This window comes from Drosophila teissieri, chromosome 2R, assembly GCF_016746235.2.
Source record: "Drosophila teissieri strain GT53w chromosome 2R, Prin_Dtei_1.1, whole genome shotgun sequence".
Lineage (NCBI taxonomy): Eukaryota > Metazoa > Arthropoda > Insecta > Diptera > Drosophilidae > Drosophila > Drosophila teissieri.
Window position 1 is genome coordinate 23515514 of NC_053030.1, and position 21389 is coordinate 23536902.

Genomic DNA, 21389 nt, shown 5'->3' on the forward strand with positions numbered 1-21389 from the left:
GAAATGATGTCTGTTAAAATCGAAATCGTCGCGGTTTCAAACCATGCTTGATATCGCATTGTAATCGAGTATAGCCGGTATAAAAACTAGGATGGCTACTTCTAAATTGTGCAGAAATCGGAATAGTAGCTCCAAATCATTAGTAAATTCAAATCCAAAGTATGTTATTTGCATTTTCGGTGTAGCAAAGGGTAGAATTCACTTTCCAAAATCTGATACACGTAGAATGGTTGCAAGCCATGTTTTTTCTACTTTTGACAAGTCAGTAGACGTAGACGTTTGCAAGCGTTGCCATCTGACATCATTCTTCATTTAGTGGACCGCACTGCATTAACGAAATACCGTAGCGCCTTTTCCTTTTTGGTGTTTTGCCGGGTCTGGCGTGCTGTCCTCTCTTCGAATCAGTTCTTGGTAAAACCAAACTTCGATAAACCGTTGGGCATATGCGCGGATGTGCGGAGACTTACAGTTATTTTCGAATTTTTCGAGGAACGGTGAAGGTCCGCGCTTGAATCAGTAAGTTCAATTCCGAGTATCCCAGGCAAAAGCGAGTGCTTGGCGCCAGTCGCAATTTAATTGACTCTCATAAAATATCTGGCGGGCTCCTGGCGAACTTTCAATTCTGGGGAAGCGGACTATACAGTGAATGCAAGTACGAAGCAGAACGAAGTTCTTGAAATAAAGTGCGACTTCTGGCAGCGTTCCTGAGATGCGCGCAGCATCCTTGGCAATGACGTCATTCGCCTGCTGACCAGTTTCCCTGTGTTCGTGTGCGTGTGTGTGTGGCGAGTGTGCTAGCGTGCGTATGCGTGTGTATGTGTCGAAATTAGAGCGCAATAGCGAATTCAATTTGCATTCACCGAAGAATTAACTGCAAGCGAACAGAATCGATTGTTGTTGTCGCGAGTGCGAGTGTAGTTGCTAGTTTCGCTAGACTCTCACGCTTTGTCTATGGTTTCTCGTTTCCAGGATCCTAAGTGAGTGCCTCCGAATAGGATTCATTGGATGGCAAACTAACGTGCAGCCAGGAACTATCGATTCAGGTAAGCCATCGTTTCTCCTTGAAGCAACTGGGTTAGACAGCGATGATAATTGCACGTGCAGTTTTGGTTTTCTGGTTTTCCACTGAATTTTCGTGGTAAGGTGAGCCAGCCTATCTTCCCTAAATTATGCTAGCAAACCCGAGACTTTCCAGCTTTGTGCTGATAATGAATTTTTAATGTGTGCGCCCTGAGAGAGTCGTGAACAAGAAAAACAAGCCCAAATAAATTAAACTGGCCAAATCTTCAAAGGTTCTGCCGGTTCTGCTATTCCGCATTTTTGGGAGGCTGTAAATAATGAAAGACCAGACAAGCGGCAGACAACAAGGTATGCCCGCTCCCAGAGGATCCCGATACAACATAATCAAAGGCCTTTACTGCTCAAGTGGCGGATGGCTTGATGGCTGGGCTGGAATCGGTTGGGGTCCGTCCGGAAACCCTGCCGCAGACAGCTTTCCTGGCCCGGCCCGGAGTCCCGTGACAGAGCACGTTCGACCTAATAAGCATACATACGTAAGGGGTCGTTGAGCAAATGGGGACCGTGGCACATCGCATTTACGACCCGGCAGAGCTGTAAGTGCTTCCGGGCTCCCCCCGAGGGCCAGAATCGATTTTCGATGTTAATCGAGTTGAAAACCCTGCAAGCCGACTGTGCTTGTCCTGTTCGAAAGGGAGTTTCATTGGTCCCAGACTTGAAGGCCCTTAAGTCAGTTCCAAATTCGCCTGGCCAGGATCGAAAAGCAGATCTCTGATAAGCTTCCCAGCGAGTATATGCGTTCTTTAATCGTATTCGATTTGCTCAGTCGCGAGGTCCACTCGCAGAGCCCTCGACTCCTCAGCCCACCAAACCATCAAAACTTGTTTTATTTACACATTTTGATGTTTCTGCTTGGCATTTCTTATTCTCGGCATTTGCTTGTTTTCGCAAATTTACATATTTTTAAAACGATTTTGATGGCACTCAATTGTTGCCGTTCTTGCTGACTGCTAATGTCGTGTGATATCATCTCCAATCAACACTTTTGTGCTAATATATGGTGCTCTTGTGTACTTACTTCTTGCTTTAATCACACCTCGTTACTGCGATCTTAGTGACAGAATTTAATGTCTATTTGGGGACATGTGCTGCTCGTTCAGGAACACTTTCAACAGCTGAAAATATTTACGTTGCCTGGTAACATGATTGGATATTAAATACTCCGCGTCCGTCCCCTGAATATCTGACATTTCATAGCCCCCATAGCCCCAAGTGGGGCCCCATTGAAGCTTGGCGGCATTGAAATGGCGCCAAGTTGTCGTTCGCTCGGTTGACGCCTCCTCTCCGACCTCCTGCCCCTGGGTGGAAACTTATTTGACGCCGCACGCACACAGCTGAGCTGGAGGCAAAGGACACCGGCACGAAAACAAATAAATGCTCGAGGAGCAGTCAAAGGGGGAAGGACGCGGGGCGACAGCAATTGTCTGCGAAGGCAGCGAAAGCAGCGAAGGGATAACGAAACCTTGGCTTGATATCAGGATTCAGGATATGAACAAAAGTTGGCAGTTAATTCGCTGCGAAGCCGTTGGCCGCATTGAGGTCTCTCTCGGATCCTGTTGAAGGTCGCAGGATTCGTGGGGACACGATGAGTCATTCGTTCTTCAGCAGTTAATGGCCCAAAAAGGAGAGCAGCAACTCGGGGGAACGTCGTAAATTTCCCATTGCCAGCAGTTGTTGATTATGAAATTTTATTCGCCGCCCAATTAACTCGCGTCGAGCACGCGATGGCCCATATAGGCCTCCAAGTTCGCATAGATATATGCATAAAGACAAAAGGACCGACGTTGCTCAGTTGGGTTTCGGATTGCGGTAGGTTGACTTCTCGATTCTCTGTGTTTGTTTGACGGAATGGTGCATTTAGGCCTGATGGTGGGAAGACCTCCAAGCACTCCCAAAAATGAAAATCAATTCTCTTTGATGGACGTCAGACATGAGAGGTCATGCACTCCGTCCACAGAAGGCAATGTTAGTGGTGCTGATGAGTTTCTAGTTTGTTGGGGTTGTCTTGGCAAGGCTTACTATGAAGTGAGGGTTCAGCGCATTGGATCCTATTTAATTTTTACTCCTGCAAAAGATTGACACATTTTCAATTTATTTTGTACACTTCTGGAATATTTAAGTGCTCGTCTTGAACCGCGGAGCCCACAATACATTAAACTTAATTGAAATATTTGCACACAAATTCTTGACTCCGTGGCGGCGTGTGATGTCATCATATCGAAGATTTATATGGGAACCTTGAATCGAATTCTGCTCTCATCCATCGGCTCCCGCGGTCATGACTCAGTTTCTCGTTGATTGATTTTCTATGCTCATTTTTAGCTATGTATGTAAAGTGGTTGAGTCGCCTCCTTGTATGGCGTTTATTCTCCAACGTGATCTTGATTGGATTAAATTGATGGGTACTGGATTATGATTGAATTTACTTGAAGGTAGCACATTATTGCTAAATAGAATCCGAATCGTTTGGCATTGCATCTGCAGCATCCTTTTTTCTAGATTAACAAAAACTGAGTTTAATTTGTTGGGTTCACTCATCACGATGATTTGGTGTCTGGGTGAATCACCTGAACGCCACTCGGGGTTTGAGGCTACCAGACAAACTAGAGCGGGTCGCAGTCTGCAGGACTTGACTTCTGAGCCGCCATGGGAGAGTTCCGTGAATGAATCACGTTCTGTGGGATTTCGTATTCTGGCTCAAGCTTCTCCTACGGCCTGTCGAGTGCACGGAAACACGATGAGCGTGAGCGCGGCGCTGTGGAGGAGATTCAGGATTCAGTCCAAGAAAGGGCACGAGGACGACGATGACGCGCAGAGACACTCACGCAAAAGGAAAAGGAAAAATGGAAAGGCGATAGAAGCCTGCGAGCAACTAACAGCTCAGAAGCAGCTGCTTCTTCTTGTGGCATTGTCCTCTGCCGCCGAGCCCATCCTTGCTGGCACCGGCACCCCCGAGGGGTGGTTTGGCTCAGTTCTGCGCGGCGTCTGGCCCTGCTTACAGCATTACACGTTCCCAGAGCCAGAGCCCCTGCCCTTGTTGCCTTGTTGCCACTCGCAAATCGTGGCTTCTATTTTTCGGGCAGTACATGCTGCAGACTGGCAGCCGGGGGGTTGGAAGTGGCATTCGCTTATTTTGTTATTTTATTATTTCGCTATTTCTGTCTCTATTCCGCATTTGTTGTTCTGTTTGGTGCTCGTGAGTCAAACTTTGAGTGAGATAGACCCTCGGATTGAGCAGAGTTCTTTGGGCCACAGTGGTGGCTGAAATATTGAGTACGCTATTTCCCTATGCAAAACTGGAGGCTTCTTTCTTTTGCGCTAGCGTTGTAGCCACCCCGATTCGGCTGCTCCATGGGAATTTCATCTGCATTTCCGGCACTGGGCTATATAGCGTGATTAACGGCTGGAAAACGAGTGCCAATATTGGCGTTAGAGTTCTATGCATTTTCCGGTTACAATAAAGTGCCGCAAGCACCACTTTCTGCGAAATTCGTAAACCGCACGTGCTCCGTTCCAGATCCTGGATATGGTCTTAAAACGGCCGTCGAGCGGCGCCCACCGCCAATTATTTCACTTTCTGTAAACAAACAAAGCAAACAAAGCGAGACACATAAAGTAAAAATTAATTTCCCCACACAAATGGTTATTTGGGCCGGTATTTCTCAACACCGAACCGGGGCATTCTCCACGCTTATCCTGCGTGCATCCTGCGGCGTTGATAATGTGAAAACCACCCCGTAAAGGACTCGTTCGCAGTGCAAGCCCTTCGCCAGGACCCTTTGGCTCTTTGTTGTGATAAATTTCAAAATTGCCCACATTGTCGTTGGACTTATTGGCCGCGTTTCGAGGGCGGCTTGGTTCCTGACCCGCTCCTTGGCTTCCTGCCCACATACTTGTCACCCCTCAGACTCGCATCGGACCGGGGAAAAGTCACATGACTTGCATTCTGGCCGTTAGCGTACTCGACACCCTCACACCTTCTGGACTCAAGTCCTCCTCTAAAGTGGACTGCGTGCCTTTGAAACCGTTTGTTTGTTGTTACTCTGGAGGGCTAACGGGTTGGTTTAAAGCGCAAATAACTTTGCTTTCGTATAATCTAACTCTTTCGGATGGTTGTGGTGCAACGCAGGGTGATGCCCTATTCCTATTCCTTAAGTTTCCAATCAACCTTTGACGAACCTTTGTTAGAAATCCCAGACCACAGGAGTGAAGTCCTTGTGCCCACCACTTCATGGCCCCTTCAGCCTGTCTCCCTCCGTCGCTATTACTTCCAGCATCGGCGACGAAGCCGCTTTGTGTGGGGGCGCTGTGAAAAGACGTATTTCGGATGCGGAAGTTTTCCCTTTCCTTCGAGGGTGAATCCTGCCAGGAAGGCGCAAAGTAAAAAGCAGCCGGGAACCTGCAAGTTAACGCTAAATTTAAGATACACAAAAGCGCGCAGCAGACTCCATCACGCCCGAAAAACTGCGGGCACAGCTGTTTGCAGTCAAATCCAACATTGTGCGCCTGAGGCAGAGATTTCGACGGGCCCTTTCTCCTTCATACGATATCGTGAGCCTCCCCGCCATCCCTGCTGAATTGCAATTTCGCCCAACTACAGAAGACTTTCAGTTGGAGCCTCGACCAAGGTGAGCCACACGATTCGATTCCAGCTGCGGCAGCTGCTGACACGAGGTCAAAGTGAAGCTCCTCCAGAATATCCTAAGTGCACGCATTGCTAAAAACCTTTGCTGGGTATTAGCGATAAGTGCTTGACAACAAATGCCAGTGACGGCACAACAAGGACGAAAATGTCCATCCAACAATGGAAAATCAATAGACGGGCTCCAATGCCTGGCACTACGCAGTTTGAGTGGAGTGTCCCGGCTGGCTTGTGTTGGCGCCATGTCATGTCAGCAAATGTCTCATGTTTGGGCTCCTGTCCTGGCACTTGACATGGTGTACTTGCTGCCGACCAGGCTTTCGCTGCAAATTAAAGACAGGTTGTATACTTCCGGCAAAATTGCCACCGTAAAAGTCCGCTGCTTTCCTGGCTTCCCTTCCTGGAATGGAGTTGCGCTGACCATTCGAATTTTCCATATGGCTGGCCACCGAAAACTAGCCAGCTTCAGAAGGGTCCTGCCAAGTTTTTTCCTGCTGGTTGTCCGGGCTGCCAGTTAGCCCTATTGTAGTGGGCTGTTTGATTCTGGCTAATGGACTGGGTCACTGCAATTGTGGGTTATTGATTTATGGAAGGCACTTTATACGAGCTGATTGAGTTCGTGGTTGGGCTGTGGTTGAAATCAGAATGTGGAATTCCGAGCTCCCACTATGGGATTCTCGAGTCCTCAACTGGCCTCTACGTCGTCCCCAAATCGTGCCTTGCCCCCGAAATTCCGCACAGCTCAGCCTGAATGGTCAACCACTTCAGAGTGGGGAATTCGTATTGTGTGTGGTGTGCCACATTTCTAAGCGTCTGCTGTTGACATTTGCATGGGTCGTTCAAAATTTCAGCAGAAGCTGGATATTCACACACACAAATGTCAGCCCCAATTAAAATGCCGTTTGTCTGTTTGTCCGCTCTGAACGTCGAGTGCACCGTAATATTGTACTTCCTCTGGCCTCCCCCGACCAGTTCAAGCAAAAAGTATGGCGCCAAACAATCGAGATAAGAATCTGCATCTGCGCGGGCGTATCTCACATCTGTAATTACAGCCAGTCTAAGACAAATTAGCGGCACTCGAGGTTGGGTCGCCTAATTGGAAAACATTTCTTCAAAGACCTTATTGAGGGGTCTGTGTGGACATTAAGGTGCGTCCGCCTGTGGTGGGGATACACAGTGATCAGTGGGACGCGGGAACGGGCTGACCTCAAAAGTTATGAATTTTTCACACCTGGAATGGCCTGCCTGATGGCACACAGTTGACGGCTAGCGGACTCGTGGCTTTCCACGCTAGCCTGCAAAACAACGGAATTTAATGGCCTGGCCATAAAATGCCCGCGGTTTCATAATTAATTAGCAAATTTATTTTACGATCCTGCAGCCTGATGGCCATATTCATTCATTAGTGTATGAGACGGGACGCAAATCAGCTGGTGTAAAACAGCACGTTCCTATATCGATTAGCGAAAGGAGAGATATGGCCAGGTGAAATGTAGCCGAGTTCGCTTTAAGCTGAGGGCTTCTATTCCGTGACCACATCCTCCTAACTGCGCACAATTGTACTTCCCGCACATAAGCCTCCATTTCCTCTGGCGGCCTCTTTGTTCTAGCGGATTTTCGGAATCGGCCTCCTCAGTGGCCGCTCTGCCCCACGTGCAGTGAAGATTACGCTTGTTGACTTTAAGCGGGTAGCCAGCTGAACGCGGCAAACTGGTTTACTTTTACCACACATATGCCACACTGGCAGACTTTGCAATTAGCCTGGCTCAAGTCGTGGCTAACGGTACCCCATTTCCCCCCTCTCGCCCTCCCTGGCACTTGGAGTTCATAACTATCAGTTTGTTGTGCCCAGATACTTAATCGCATCAGGCTCGTGAGATTTAGCGTCGATAGTGTCGGCTCAAGTGATGGATTACCATGTGCAAGCAGCTTTGGCCTCCTCAGTGCATAAACTGGTTAGAATACGTATTCCACAAAGTCGACGGGAAAGTGGTAGGGATTGTAAGATTAGATCAGTAGAACTCGTAAAATTAGAAATGTTATTTTCAATGAAAAGTGTAAACTCAGCTGGGCTTCAGTAAAGCCAATTACTCGCACTATTTGTGCGTTGTTCAATCCATCTAGGGATCTATATCTGCGGCTCCAAATAGGATTGGTGGGTCCAAGTGAAATGTGCGTTGTCGGTCTGCAGCTTACATAACAGGAGCGGTCCATTAGACAGGACGACGACAGGCCTAAAACGACTTCATTACCATCAATCTTAATTAGAAAGCATTGGAGCTGCTTACAAATTCGCTGAGAAGCTGCCCTACCGCCGCTCCAGATGATTTGCGATCCCCCACCGGCCGAGGCTGCGCCACAACTTAAGTGGCCAGAGTTATGAGACGGCTGCCCGGCAAGCTGGGAACAAGTCGCAGATGGAGACATGCCCATAAAGTAGCTGCGATTCCAGCACTTGCATCTCTATCTGCAGCGGGATATCTGTATCTGTAGTTATGTATTTGCATCTCCGTCCAACTGGCTTTCCCAGCCTTTCTTGCTCGTTTCTGTGGCGTTTTGTGTCGAGCAAATTGTGGGCAATCATTGTCAATTTACAGTGCACATACAGAATGACTTGGTGCCTGTACTTGGCGGGCAGTGGAAATTGGTAAGCAGTGCGCCCTCGGGAGCACAAACCCTGCTGCTGGCCCCTGAGCGTCGTCTGTGCCAGCGAGTCTCCACTGCACCCGCATGCCCGTCGGCCTCTCAACAACTCACCAGTGCACCTTGAACTACAAGCAGTGGCGACGTCTCCGTCGACGGTTACTACTGCCAGAACAGGCAGAGAAAAAATTATGTCCAAAAGGTAACGATATTTTCAAAATGCAGTTTCAGTTCGGAGGAGCTGCAGCAGTGCTCTTAAAATATGTGTAAATAATTTGCATTTTTCTGGTTACCAAACAAGTTACATATTAGAATCATTACATTTTTTTCGGTGTGGGATGACGACTTCAAGCCTTACACCGTAGACAAACGCTTTCCTCTTTCTGTGGGACACTTATCCGAGCTGTGAGATCAGCCTGGGTTTTCGTGGCTCCGGGGGTCGTTTGCTTTATTTACCTTGTCTGAGAATTGGCGAGCCTGCCTCTCACTTCTTTCTCCTCACCACTTAGTTCCAGTTTTTTGTTTATTTTTTTGTAGTATATTGTTGGGTAAAATTTGTATTTTTAGTGCGTCTGCCTCTCGGGGTTTGTTTACTCGTGCGCGTGTTTGAGCTCATCCGTCGCTACAAGCTTTATTGCTTTCATTTATTGCCATTTGCACTTATTTATTTTTCGTGCAAAAATAATTCGAATTAGTGGATACAGTGTTTGCTGGTTCTCTAAAAAGGAGAATCCCAACACTGTCGTTCGCCTTGCATTTGATTACGTGAGTGCGGCTCTACGTCTCAATAAAGACAATGGGTTAAGTGCTTTCCATTTTCCTCGGCTCTGACCTACTGGAAGCAACCAGAGTGCGTGGATTCTTCACTTTGTGGAGAAGGTTGTCAGTGCGAGCATGGGGAACACCGCTTATCGCGTTTAACGCCCCGTATCACCGTACAGTACACCCTCCGACGCACGACTTCGACCGCAAGAACAACAACGACCCACTTCACCCACGCAGTGCAGAAGCACGGCTTTTCAGTGGAGGAGCAGTTACAGGTCATTAGGTGCTCGCTCGCATCCATGGAACGTTGTCAAACGATGTCATCAGCAATAGATGCCAAACATGGAGCGTCGGCAATTTCATTTCATTTAATGTTTAATGTCAAGTGTCTGACACACATTTTTTGCTCCCGCTACCCCGGCTCGTATCTCGTATCTCGCATCTCGCAGATCATCGGCGCTGATGGCTGGCAAACCTTAATTAGAAATGCAGTGACTTCACCCGAACTGAATTATATAATTACCCGCGCTGAAATTCCGCCGCTGCAGGAAGCAACTGGGAGCGGAATGATAATTGGAATTCGCCAATTAGAACGGGTGCGGTCGAAGGATTCCACTGCAGTGCCTCCTGAACAGGAGCATCACCTGCAGTGCATTCATGGCCGAAGTCGGCATGACACTGCTTTCCAGACTTCCATTGCGTTCATGTTTGTGCTAAGCGTGCTCTACATTGTCGTGCTTTCATTGTTGAACAAAATGGTATTACAAATTGTTTATACTCTGCATTCCATTTGATAGTAATTTCAGAGAAACCCGTTTGGGAGTGAGTTCTTACACAGGCCAACTTTATGCATAACATGGATTAGTAACTGCTGACCTCATCGACGGAAGCGCAGTAACCAAACCAGAACAGAACAGAAAACAGAGACACACATTAGACTAACTGCGAACGCGAACTGCTATAAATTGCTAGAAATTGAAAGTGACACCGAGTATCGCACGAGCTTAAATTTGCTGCAAATGGAAACATTCTTTTGTCATAACAAATTGCGGGGTATTTGGGGCAGAGCCCCCCTTCAAATTAGTCGAACAGAGTAGCGCACAAATTGAATATATTAGGCGGTCGGGTAAGATGTTGACACACACAGAACTGAAACAAAAGAATACTGGTACTAAAGCAGGGAGGAAAGGACTCATTTCCAGAGTAAACAATAACGATGGTCGGAAGGGTCAAAGTTCAAATTGCCAGTTAATTACCGTCTGAAACGGGGAAGCCTGTTGGAGGTTGGGTAAAAGGATCAAATAACAAATGAGCGTTTGGGTCAAAATGAGTTTGCGGCGACCCTTGCAAGTGACAAATATGGAAACTACCAACTAAGTTCACTACAAATTCTTTGAAGGCTGAAAAGCGCGGCTCAAAAGACGAGGGACATTGGGAAGACTAGGGTTTTGTCAATCCATGTGTCAATCCTTGTGTCCATCAAATTGAAGGCGTCACGTCACCACTGGGCGTATGAGCAATGTTCGACTGTAATTGATGGACTGTCAAAACTTACTGCCAAGCGCTCAATAAACACTCGAAGATGGTGCTCACAAGCCACGAAGGCCGGCCCGGGATCGATGGCCAAGTTCTAGCGCTGAGATATGAATGTATATGAATGTAATGAGTGCAGCACGCGACGTGGCATCTAGGCCGCATCAGGCATTCACTTATGCATTGCATCCAAGTGCAGCTGCGTTTCCCTGTCCTCTGCGATGTGCGTAACCCGAGCCTCTCCGCCTGTCAGTGAGGTGCTAATGGAGCCCTGGCAATGAGTCGCGGCGTGCCGACGCGGCATGCTGCGTTTCTCTGCTCCACTGATCCCATGGAAGTACAGTTAGATGGTGTGCTTGCCACAACCGCAGTTATGACTTACAAGACTTACCACGTCTAATGAGAGAGCTGGGACGGCGGGCCTCCCACCTGGAGCTTCTTTACCACTTCCCTCGACCACCACGGAGTGTTGTTGTTTTGGTATCCAGGCATCTGGAGAAGCTTATGTGGTTGCTTTTGAGAAAAACGTTTTCAAAGATCCAAGCGCAGTTTCAAGACAAAGGGAGGCAGGGAATTTCATCGGATCAGAAAATCATCATTCGGTAGCTGTGCAGTGAAATTTGTATTTAATCGTTCCGAGTCAGATCTACATCACGTGCATTATTTATTCCCTATATAGCCCCATTTCAATATTTAATTACATATCTAATCTGCAAGTAAATGGCTCTTATATAGCTGTTAATAGATGAACCCAACAAAAGCGCCGCAGTGCCCAAGGTCTGAGCAAAGCTGCCATGACGTGTTTGCCATCTGAAATTGAACAACAGATAAACCTCGCTCACGCAATTCGTATGGGGGAATTTAAAATAGCTTTCGACTTGAATCAAGAAATGTGTATCTGCACATATTGCGCAATGGCTAGATCAGATTTGTTGAAGAACTCCCCATGTGGCCTTGGCGTTAAATCCAATTTGTATACGTTGGATTCCAGAGTTTTACTTACTTCAGAACGAATGGTTCAAGAATAGGCATAGCTTTAGATTGATTCCTCTCTTCTGGCTTCGTAAAATCGAAGTCCAGTCCGAAAACCAGTTCAAGCTTACCTTTTTGTTTTTCTTACGTTTTTGGCGGCATCAGTTTGGGAGCAGCACGTGGCTCGCTGGCTGTAGAACGCTACACTGGAGCCGGTTTTGCTTTGTTTTTGCCCGTACAGTGCTCCGATGATGACGTAGTCCAAGAGCGCTCGAAGCACATATGGCTCCCTCTCCAACGGCCCATGACCGATTGCGGAGCAACGCAATCTGCGAGAGGTCAATGGGATTCCCATCGAGGGGAAAAATGGTTCAAAAACCAACTACGGAGTCAAAAGTACACCATCAGCGTGGCGAAATGTCTTCTGTCGGAACTAGAGCCTGCAAGGGAAAATGGCGTATTACATTATTGAATTCAATTAGTGTGTCTTCAAGAGCTTTGAGTGCTTTTGTCTAGTGCCCTTACTTTTCGTGCATAATTAAAAAGCAATTATAGCGAAGTATTGTCAGATGTTCGGCCACGGTCTTCCACGTATCGTTGGGAAATGTTTGAGGAACACTGCAACACATGCAAAGAAAACCTTCAATGATCCAAAGTGACCAAAACGGTTGGTTTTTATTCGGTTCCCATTATATTTTGATGCACAACATTTGGTGCGCTTAATTTCCTTGAGTGGCACTGAAAGTAAAATTAATGAGAATTTCATAAGGCATTACAAATTAATTAATTAGCCGCTCGTTTGTTTGCTTAATAGGGCTTTAATTAAAGATTTTCCACTTCACTCTAACATTCCGAAATGCTTATTTAATAAAATCTATTTAATATGCGTTTCTGTTTGTATATACTTTTGTATGAGAACGGGTTTAATTTTAAATGGAAATTTATGAGCTCGAAATTTGCATTGAATACTAAATACCTTTGGTAATTTGAAACGAGGCAGCATAAACTAGTTTAATATGAAGTAACGAACTAGCTCTCAAATTCGGGTTAAATCGAGTTTTCCATCACTTCAAAGGTAATGAAAATAGTGAGGCAATCAGGGTGGTCCGCACCACAATCAGTCTCCCCGAACGGCGGCTAGCCAGGTGGCAATTTGTGGATTTTCCCCCTCGACTTTTAAACTGTTAACTTAACTGTTAGCTTGGGCCCCATCAAACACGGCGATCGATTGATCCATTAAATTAATTGAGTGTAGTGGAATCGCTTGGCAAACAATGTACACTTTAAGCGACGCAGGGAACCCGATGAGATGGGGCACACACGTTGTCCATTGTCACGTGCCTCGTGCCTCGTGCCCCGTGCAGACTGCATTCAATTTCATGGGCCCACTCATCATGGGCCGCCGGTAGCCGGCCAACCTGAGCGAACTGCTCCAGACGCCCTAATTGATGCAACATGCAAATGGGTCTGCCAGGTTGCAAGTGCTGGGAGCGGGGTGTGAAAACTTTGGGCCAGACCTGCGCCATTCGAGAGCTCGGTCGCAGCTGGGCAAACACCGGAGGTGCCCGGCATGGGCACGGGATGGGGTCAGTGGAATGAATCCGGGATGTCGGAGCTTTAAAATTTATTTGTATGTATTCATATAAATATATATACTTGACATGTAACGAAGCGTTTGGGCTCAGCTTGTGATCTAAGTGCAGGACCCATGGCCTTTGGGCATTTGAAATGAATACATTAGCGATTTTAAATCAGATCCTCGTAAGCCGCTATTGTAGTCGCCAACCAGCAAATGCGTTGTTCGTAAGAATCTAGGCCTTATGATCAGGCTTTTAAGGCACGTGTTTTTCCGTTTACCTCATTGCTTTTGAGCTGGGCACTTTAATTAAGTTAACAACTGTTTTTGTAATGCTGCGCTTGCAGCTAGAAGCAGCAGAATTGTAATTTCCCTCTGTTTTTCGCGTTGGTTTCTTTTCGGACTTGAAAAAGACCGACCGGCCAAACCAGCCGCTGGGTCTGTTACCGCGTTTTGGTCGTGCTTCGCTGGTTAACTGCTTTGCTTGGCTGCCTGGAAATGGCTGAAATGGCTTGAAAGCCAGGAGCAGCGGGAGGGGAAGCGGCGTAGGCACGGACTCTCGAAAGCGTGGGAGGCTAAGGGTATGGTGTCACCTGTTGCCAGATAGCCAGCAAATTACTATAACGAACAGGCAATTATATAGATAGTACTTGAACTGATACCTGACCCGTTCAGATCGTTCAGATTGCATATGGGTTTTTAAAAGTTGCAATCGCATCAATGCATTTGAGGAAAGACTCGAAAGCGGCACGCAAACTGAACTGAACCGTCAATTAAGTCACCTGAAAAATTGAACACCAGTTATTGGGAAATAGCTTCGGCTAGGATTGCGGATAAGCATTTCATGCAATCGTTGAGTACTTTCAAACCGGAGCAAGGCAGTTATTCAATCGGCGTTTAATTGAAAAGTAAAAAGTGAGGGCATTGGATGGATAGCTGTATAAGCTGTGAGTGTTATAAGCATTGCTAACTATCACTGACTTATAAGTAATTGCTTAATCAATATGAAGGAAATGCTTTTAATTGATTTTGTGAGCAATTACCATAATTGGAAACTAAATTCCACTAGACTGACTTACTGTTCGGTCAGGCCATTTCATTCCACATTTTTCCCAATCCCCGAAGAAGTTGACCGATGAACTGAAAACAATTGCTCGCTAATTCTATTAATTAAGGTACCCCATTGAAAGCTGTGATTTATTGCGTACTCATTTTTCCAGCCCCATCCCCAAACCCCAAGCTTTCATGGCAAGTACTTCCAAATCTGAAAATCTGCTTGCTTTCAGTCCACTTATTTATAGCTACATTCCCATGCTAGTTTGGAGGCAACATCACGTTCGGATGGTGTCGGGAAGAGTTTGTTGGCCATTACTGGCTTTAATGGTTTTCTAATTATTTTTGTTTGCAAATATTTCAAGGCGATGCCAAGAGCACTGAACCCCTGCTCTTTAAGCGCTAGCCAACTAACCGACGAAGTGAGAAATCAAGTGTTGAAACGCCCGGACGCCGGATCATTGTAATGTCAAAGTCATAATGCACAATGCCCAATTGAGTTGATTGAAGCGCGGGTCGGGCCCTCATATAGTAATGGGAATCAGAATGCGAATGGCGATGGGGATGGGAGTGGTTGGTGCGGCTGCGGCAAGAACAGCGACTATAATTCAAAACAACTAGCTGCATCAATTGGGTGCAACCCAGTGTCGTGTTGCACAGGCACGAGCAACCGCACCAACTTGTTGCAACTTTCTCAACCACGCGAGGGTCAGAGTCAAAGTTCAATAAAATCCAATTAAACTGCCGCAGGCTACCCATGCCCCTGCCCCTACCCGCTGCCCCTTCCCCTTTCCCTACGCTGCTGCAGAACCCGCAGACCTTTCACCGGACCCTGTTGCTCGTAAATCTTAATAAGCTAACCTGCAGAGGAAACTGGCAACTCGCAAGCCTAAGAGAATGTTGCAAGCCATGTGATTTAATATACGGCCACGTGAACTTTCCCTGGCTTGTGTGTTCCGGACTCCGGACTCCCGACTCCTCCTCCATGGGCCATGGGCAGATCAGATTCCGCCGCCCGATTTCCGCACTGCCAGAGCGCTCAATTGAATTAATGCAGGGTGTCGGCTGGCGGGGGGCTTCGGCATTGTGCAACTATGCTGGACCTTAATAAATAATTTTCTGCGATGCCTTCGCCAATTTGCCCGGTCTTCGCCTCGGCTATTTTTAGCATTTTAATTGCATGCGCAAAAACGGGCCAACAATGCGGTCGGTGACCAGAGGTCAATATGCCTCGAAATGTGAATATCCATAAGTTGCTGCTTGCTGCCTCCGGTCGCAACCCGCGACGTTTTTATGACAGTTGCTTCCGGCGATGGCCGAAGGAATGCCAGTGTTCCGCAAGTGCCCCAAGTGGCAAGTGGTGCGTCACAGCAGAATCGTTCACTGCCTAAACTGGTTACTCACTGGGAGCACTGGCAGCACTGGGAGCATAGGTGCAGCCGGAAGGAACGGAAGCTGAGCATTTCCTCCTATCAGGATGGTGCTGTGTTGTCAATGTAAGCTCTTGCGCCTCTACTCACAAGTTGTCTGAGCAATGAAGCCGCGCCGCTGAGCACAAAGCCGAGAGCAAGCTATTCCCATCTGTGGCTGCTCATGTATTATTTAAATTTTGACCCAGCCCACTTAGACTCCCGGCACTCGAAAGTTACTTGGCCCCGGCGAGCGCAATGTCAGCCCCTCGTCGAGTTTGGCTTCTGAAACATATCACAATAACACATCATTTGTCAAGGCAACAAATGATGTTGCATGTAACCTTATCATCTCATATCCGCTGCAGACGCTTACGTTACGGTTTGGCAGGGAAGGGTCAGCATGGGTGAGCAGCTGAAAGCCGGACACCTAGGGGCAAATGCTCTGAGTTCGTTTATAAGAGCCACCTCGGTTGAAAACAAGGACAGCACATTACAATGGGGCACTAGACGAAGACAAACTGTACTCTTGCTGCCGTAAATGTGTATTGCACTCCTACCCACATGACCAGTAGAGTGTCCGTGTCCTGAACACAATGCTTGCTAATGAACAAACATGGCGACCAGTCACTTCCGCTGCAGCAAACGTCTCGTCCTGCGCTGCTCTTCGCCCATAAATTCAATTATAAAGTTACGTATACGCCGTGTGTCCGCACGAAAGTTGGGCCAACAAGCGACAAATTTATTGGGAATCCTCTCCATTGGGACACCATGCAGACGTGTAGCATGTTACCCCTTCTTCTGCCCCAAATTGACAGCTCGGTGCTGGGTTCGGCGACATTGATGCCGCTAATGGGAGCAGCGGTGGAGTTGTTTGGCGCAGATTCCTCCACTAGACAAATAACATCAGTGCATATTTCCCTTTAAACTTTGATCAAATGTTTGCTCTTCGGACAAGGCGACCATGTGAACTTCCGTCATGTCTGGCTGCCAACAACCATTTACATAGTTTGTAGTTTTGATAGAGAAAATACAAAGTACTATTTGCGGATTAAAGATTAATTTTTAATTATATTTCCTTGCTTTTATTTCTAGATCCCACCTCTTCTGGGCACAAACTGGAATGACAAAAGTCAGAGTCCAATCACAACGAAGTACAATTGGCAGAATGGCATCAACTAGTTGTTTTATCGGCCTAGGCTGCTTCCTGGTCCTAATTCAAGTTCTAGCTCCAGCAAAGGCTGCGGAGCACTCAGTGTTCACCCACAAAAACGCATCATCGGTCTTGGGTCAATTGGTTACCTCGAGCACCCTAGTATGGGAGAGCTATGAACCCAAGGATGCCACACAGCTGCAGTTCGCCGTTGAGGGCGGAAAGTACGTTACTGAGGATGAGCATTACCCCATGTACGTATGCCGTGTGCCAATCGATGGCATCCAAGTGTCCGGCCACACCGAGAAAATCCTTCAGAGACACGTCTGCCTTGCGGCCCACTATAAGCACGGAAAGTACGACAACTTCGATGTCCTGATGAACAAGGGTCACCTGGGGAAGGTTGGCTGGCGTCATTGGCGTAAGTTCGATGCTGGTGTTCCCGTGGGTGCCATACGCATTGGAGATGACTCTTACATTGGGCGCCATCGGGCCCCAAGTCAACCGAATAAGGACGGCGTTGTCACCCACTGGGGCGCAGACTTCAATCTGGGCCACTTGGAGCCGGTGGGTCTTGGAAAAATCAGGGTCATTGAAGCCGAACGTGAGAAGTACTACGACGATGGCGAGGTTTTAGTCGAGACAGAGCCTTTCCGGTACGAGCTCAGGGACATCAAACTGGATCGCTTGCGCACTGATATTCAAGAGAACATGACTGAACTGGGTAAGTCTAATCAAATATAATTGGTTGGCATTTTAAAAACATCAACTCTTTTTGTAGTTACTAGGAGGCTGGAAAATCTGGAAGATAAATATAGCACTGTGGAGACCATTCTAAGCTATACCTTCAACTATAATCAGTATTGGGGATCCCATGAGGGTGTTGCTCGAGGGCTGCCCACAAAAATATTCGAAAAAGATGAAGCCATCCCGGCTGAAATCAATTGGGCCTTAAAGCACACCGAGAAGCGATCGGAAAACAAGGCAGTCCACACGAAACTCTGGCCCGGCACAGCAATTAATGTTACGCTACGTGGTAACTATGTGACCCTGGAGGCGCCGTACAGTGGCAAGCTCTTTGCTTTCTATTACGGAAGCGAAGAAAGCGTTTCCCGGAAGATCAGCGCAGAGGTAAGTGCTTTGAGCTCTTGGCAAACTCAAGTTCTAATGTAATTCAAACTACAGGTGCGTAAGAGCTACTTGAAGGAGGTAAAGCTGGAGTTTAGCCCCGTCTACTGGATTGAGAACGGTACTCTGGTGCCCACAACGACCACCACAACGACCACGTCCACATCGACCACGACACATGCCACCACAACTAGCACCAAGGAGCCGACGCCCATCAACGAGCCCCCGCTGGTCCATATGAAGGACAATGGTGTGCAGCATTCAGGTCCCGATACGCTGGAGAAGACCTTGCACGACTCACCGTCCAGCAACGAATTAAATTCGCACGAGGCTCCAGAGAACATGTCCTCCAACCCGGGCAAGGATGTGGCACTGGCAGGATTCGGAGTCAACGCAGCGGGGTCAACATTTATTGCGGGGTCGACTTCATTGACGCTACTTTTAACACTTTTTTTGAGTCTGTAGATGGAATTGAGCTCTGGACTTAGTATAGCGTTTAATTGTTGTTGTTGTACCTGTTGTACCCGTCTTTGAGAGCGTCAGAGAGATGAAATAAGCAGATAGACATTGTAGGCATATATAAACCCCAAGAAGCGGGAGAATTGGTGTGAAATTTGGTGTGAAAACGGAAAGCAAAAGTCGATATTTTTTATACTTGTCCCAAGGCTTCTTCTATAACACGCATGCAAGCGAAAAGAATTTAAATGATCACGAAAATAAACGTAATACATTCCTAAACAGACCCCTTACAAGCGGAAATAAATCAAAAGTATGAATAAAAATAAATATATCCATATTTTTATGTAGAAATATTTTACAAGTTTTATTATTTGCAATGATTTAAATCGCTTCTCATTTTTGTAGTTAGTAAGCAGCATTAATAGCAAGTAGAGAAAATGCTAAACTAGAATTGACATTTGTTTAGGGATGATATTATAAATCGCGCTCTCTAAAATGATGTACGTATACATGTATGTCTAATATGTAAACCTATGTATAACATAAGAACGAGTATGTATGCTATTTTTTAAGTCAACCACTCCAAATATGTAAAATAGAAACTTTTTATTTGAACACCTTGATTTTAAATATGATTTGCGTTTATTTAAGGCTAATCTCTATCAGAATCGATTTGATTTCAATTAAAACTTCATAAAAGAAACAGTGAATCTCTAATTTCGTATAAAATAAATAAAAGGCTTGTAAATGAAAATCGAAACAAAATTGGTTTCCTTATACACCAAAATTAAATTTTAATTTTTGCTTTCAAAATCAATTATTCACAAACAAAAATTTTACTACGCTGATTGAATGCTGTCAACTCAATACAGTTAAGGATAAGTTTGTTACACTTTAGTCCTAAACTTTCTAACGACCAATTTATATATCTTTACAATCAAACGAGTAGCTCAATCGGGTTTCGAGACAATACTTTATTAAAGTCTCATTAAGCTCATGAAATATTCAGCGCACAATACTTCTATCATCATCAATACATCCGAATTCGCTCTTTGAGCCACACCTGCGCCTACCTTTTCAGCGTAATTTTACTGACATTGAAATATTAGTTGCCACCTGGAAAATAAGCGTGCGCAAGTGGGAATTAATTAACTAAAATGAGACAGTACTCTACTCAAACCAATAGGTTTAAATAACCTATTCGCATATTGAATTGCTATGCAGTCTGCTTGGCTTTCAGGTACAATGCAAAGCACGTTGTGTTAGCTGCTCTGATGGTGTTATATATTCCCAGCTTCTTTCGCTCGTTCTGCGCTGCTGGAGACTAGTTCCCAAAAGCAGTTTGATAGCAAGCTGGCAACAAGCGGTTTCGCATTAGAATCCCAAGTATTGTTATGCGAGTGATATTTTTAAAGCGTGACCACCACATGATGGCTATCAAACGGGTTTTGATCCGGATGGCAGGGCAATTGAACTGTATCATTATTGCTTAGGGGGCGTCGGTACCACTGAAGGGTAGTTCAACTCAGTAGGCTATCTTTCTACCTCTTTGGGCTCTTTGCAATATAGCCAAAATCATTGTGCGATTATTTAATGATATACCAACAGAAATGTGGGGGAGCTCAGTCCGCTTGAGCCCAGAACTAGGGATGCCAGCAAGTTAACCAACTCATCCTCGACTGTTGCTCTGGTCTGCTGACCAAATTTGATATGCATGGATTGGTTGAAACAAACGCCGCCAGTACCGCAGGCTCCAACCTCTCCAACCTATGTTGCAGTGCGCTGACAGGTTTTTCTGCCAGCCGTCTGTATCGACGTGCAATCTGCTACATCCGCCGCTCCATCCACCACCGACCATTCACCATCCACCATCCGCTGTGCGAGTATATCCTGCTTTTGGGCGTGACGCGGGGAAACCCCCACAGCGTTTGACTCTACTGACGTAGGCAAATGGATGTGACCGCCCCTGCACTTTGTGCATTGCTTCTGCTGCACTGAGGGATCTGGGCATAACCGCGGATCTGGCTGTGCCGTGTGCGTGGTGGTTATGTTCCAGCGTTTTACGCTTCATAAGATTCTATTCGAAAATTGCATAAATTTAGCTTCAGCGGGCGAGGGGAAGCAATCTGTCTGTTGGCATTACTTTCCAGCTATTTGGCTGTTTTATATTTTCGGGACTCTTACAGACAGGTCACCACTGCGACGCACTTCTATTCGGGAGTTCTTTTGTACTCCATTGAATTGTAATATTTTTAATTTGTTTTATCCAAACGATGACAAGGTGACAAGGAGATTATTGAAACGAATATAATCAATGTTGAACATAATTTAAAATTATTATTCTGAATAACCAAACAGTAAATGTGATTGATAATGTATTTCCAGCCCATTGCTATGCGATAATCAGATTAAATATATACATACTCAGTAATTGCAAATACAAAAGTTAGAAAAATATTTCAACGAAGCCTAAGTGTATTTTAACTATTGTCATTGACTTCAATTTCCAATAAAGAATAACTGAAGCATATGCTTGTTTTAATGTTTTTATACTGAAGTGTTAAGTTCTGCGATGGACAATGGCTCCGCTGGGAGCGCCGACATATGGCCAATGGCTCAAGTTCAAATTAAGAGAAACCAAAAACTCTTAGATTGGTCCCTAAGCGCCAAGGGCACAGTGGAATCAACTGGCAGAGTGGAAAGAAGAATGATTAGAAGGTTCACTCGAGTAATTCATATTGAAGCAAAATCCGAAATATAGTAGTTATGCTTAAATGTTCTTGGGGTTTTTCAACATATTTTTTCATTTTTTCTTGGACTTAGCTTGAATTTCATTTATATTTAGTTCGCAACCATTTCATTATAAAATGATTTAATTATGTTACCTGCGAGTAGTGGTATAGTTTATAAGACATATGCAGCTGACATCGAAAAGCTTCATCGCAGCCACTGTGCTGCCGGTTGGCCTGAATACACAGA

The 21389-nt window shown here is 46.0% G+C and overlaps 1 protein-coding gene across 1 annotated transcript; it reads left to right on the forward strand.

The window, feature by feature from the left end:
- The first annotated feature begins 379 nt into the window (after window positions 1-379).
- On the forward strand, window positions 380-19080 carry LOC122612464 (protein unzipped). Its single transcript, XM_043786108.1, has 5 exons — window positions 380-516; window positions 970-1043; window positions 16766-17547; window positions 17605-17954; window positions 18009-19080. Exons 3-5 carry the CDS (start codon window positions 16794-16796, stop codon window positions 18414-18416), a joined length of 1512 nt encoding a protein of 503 aa, XP_043642043.1. The 5' UTR covers window positions 380-516; window positions 970-1043; window positions 16766-16793; the 3' UTR covers window positions 18417-19080.
- The last annotated feature ends 2309 nt before the right edge of the window (window positions 19081-21389 follow it).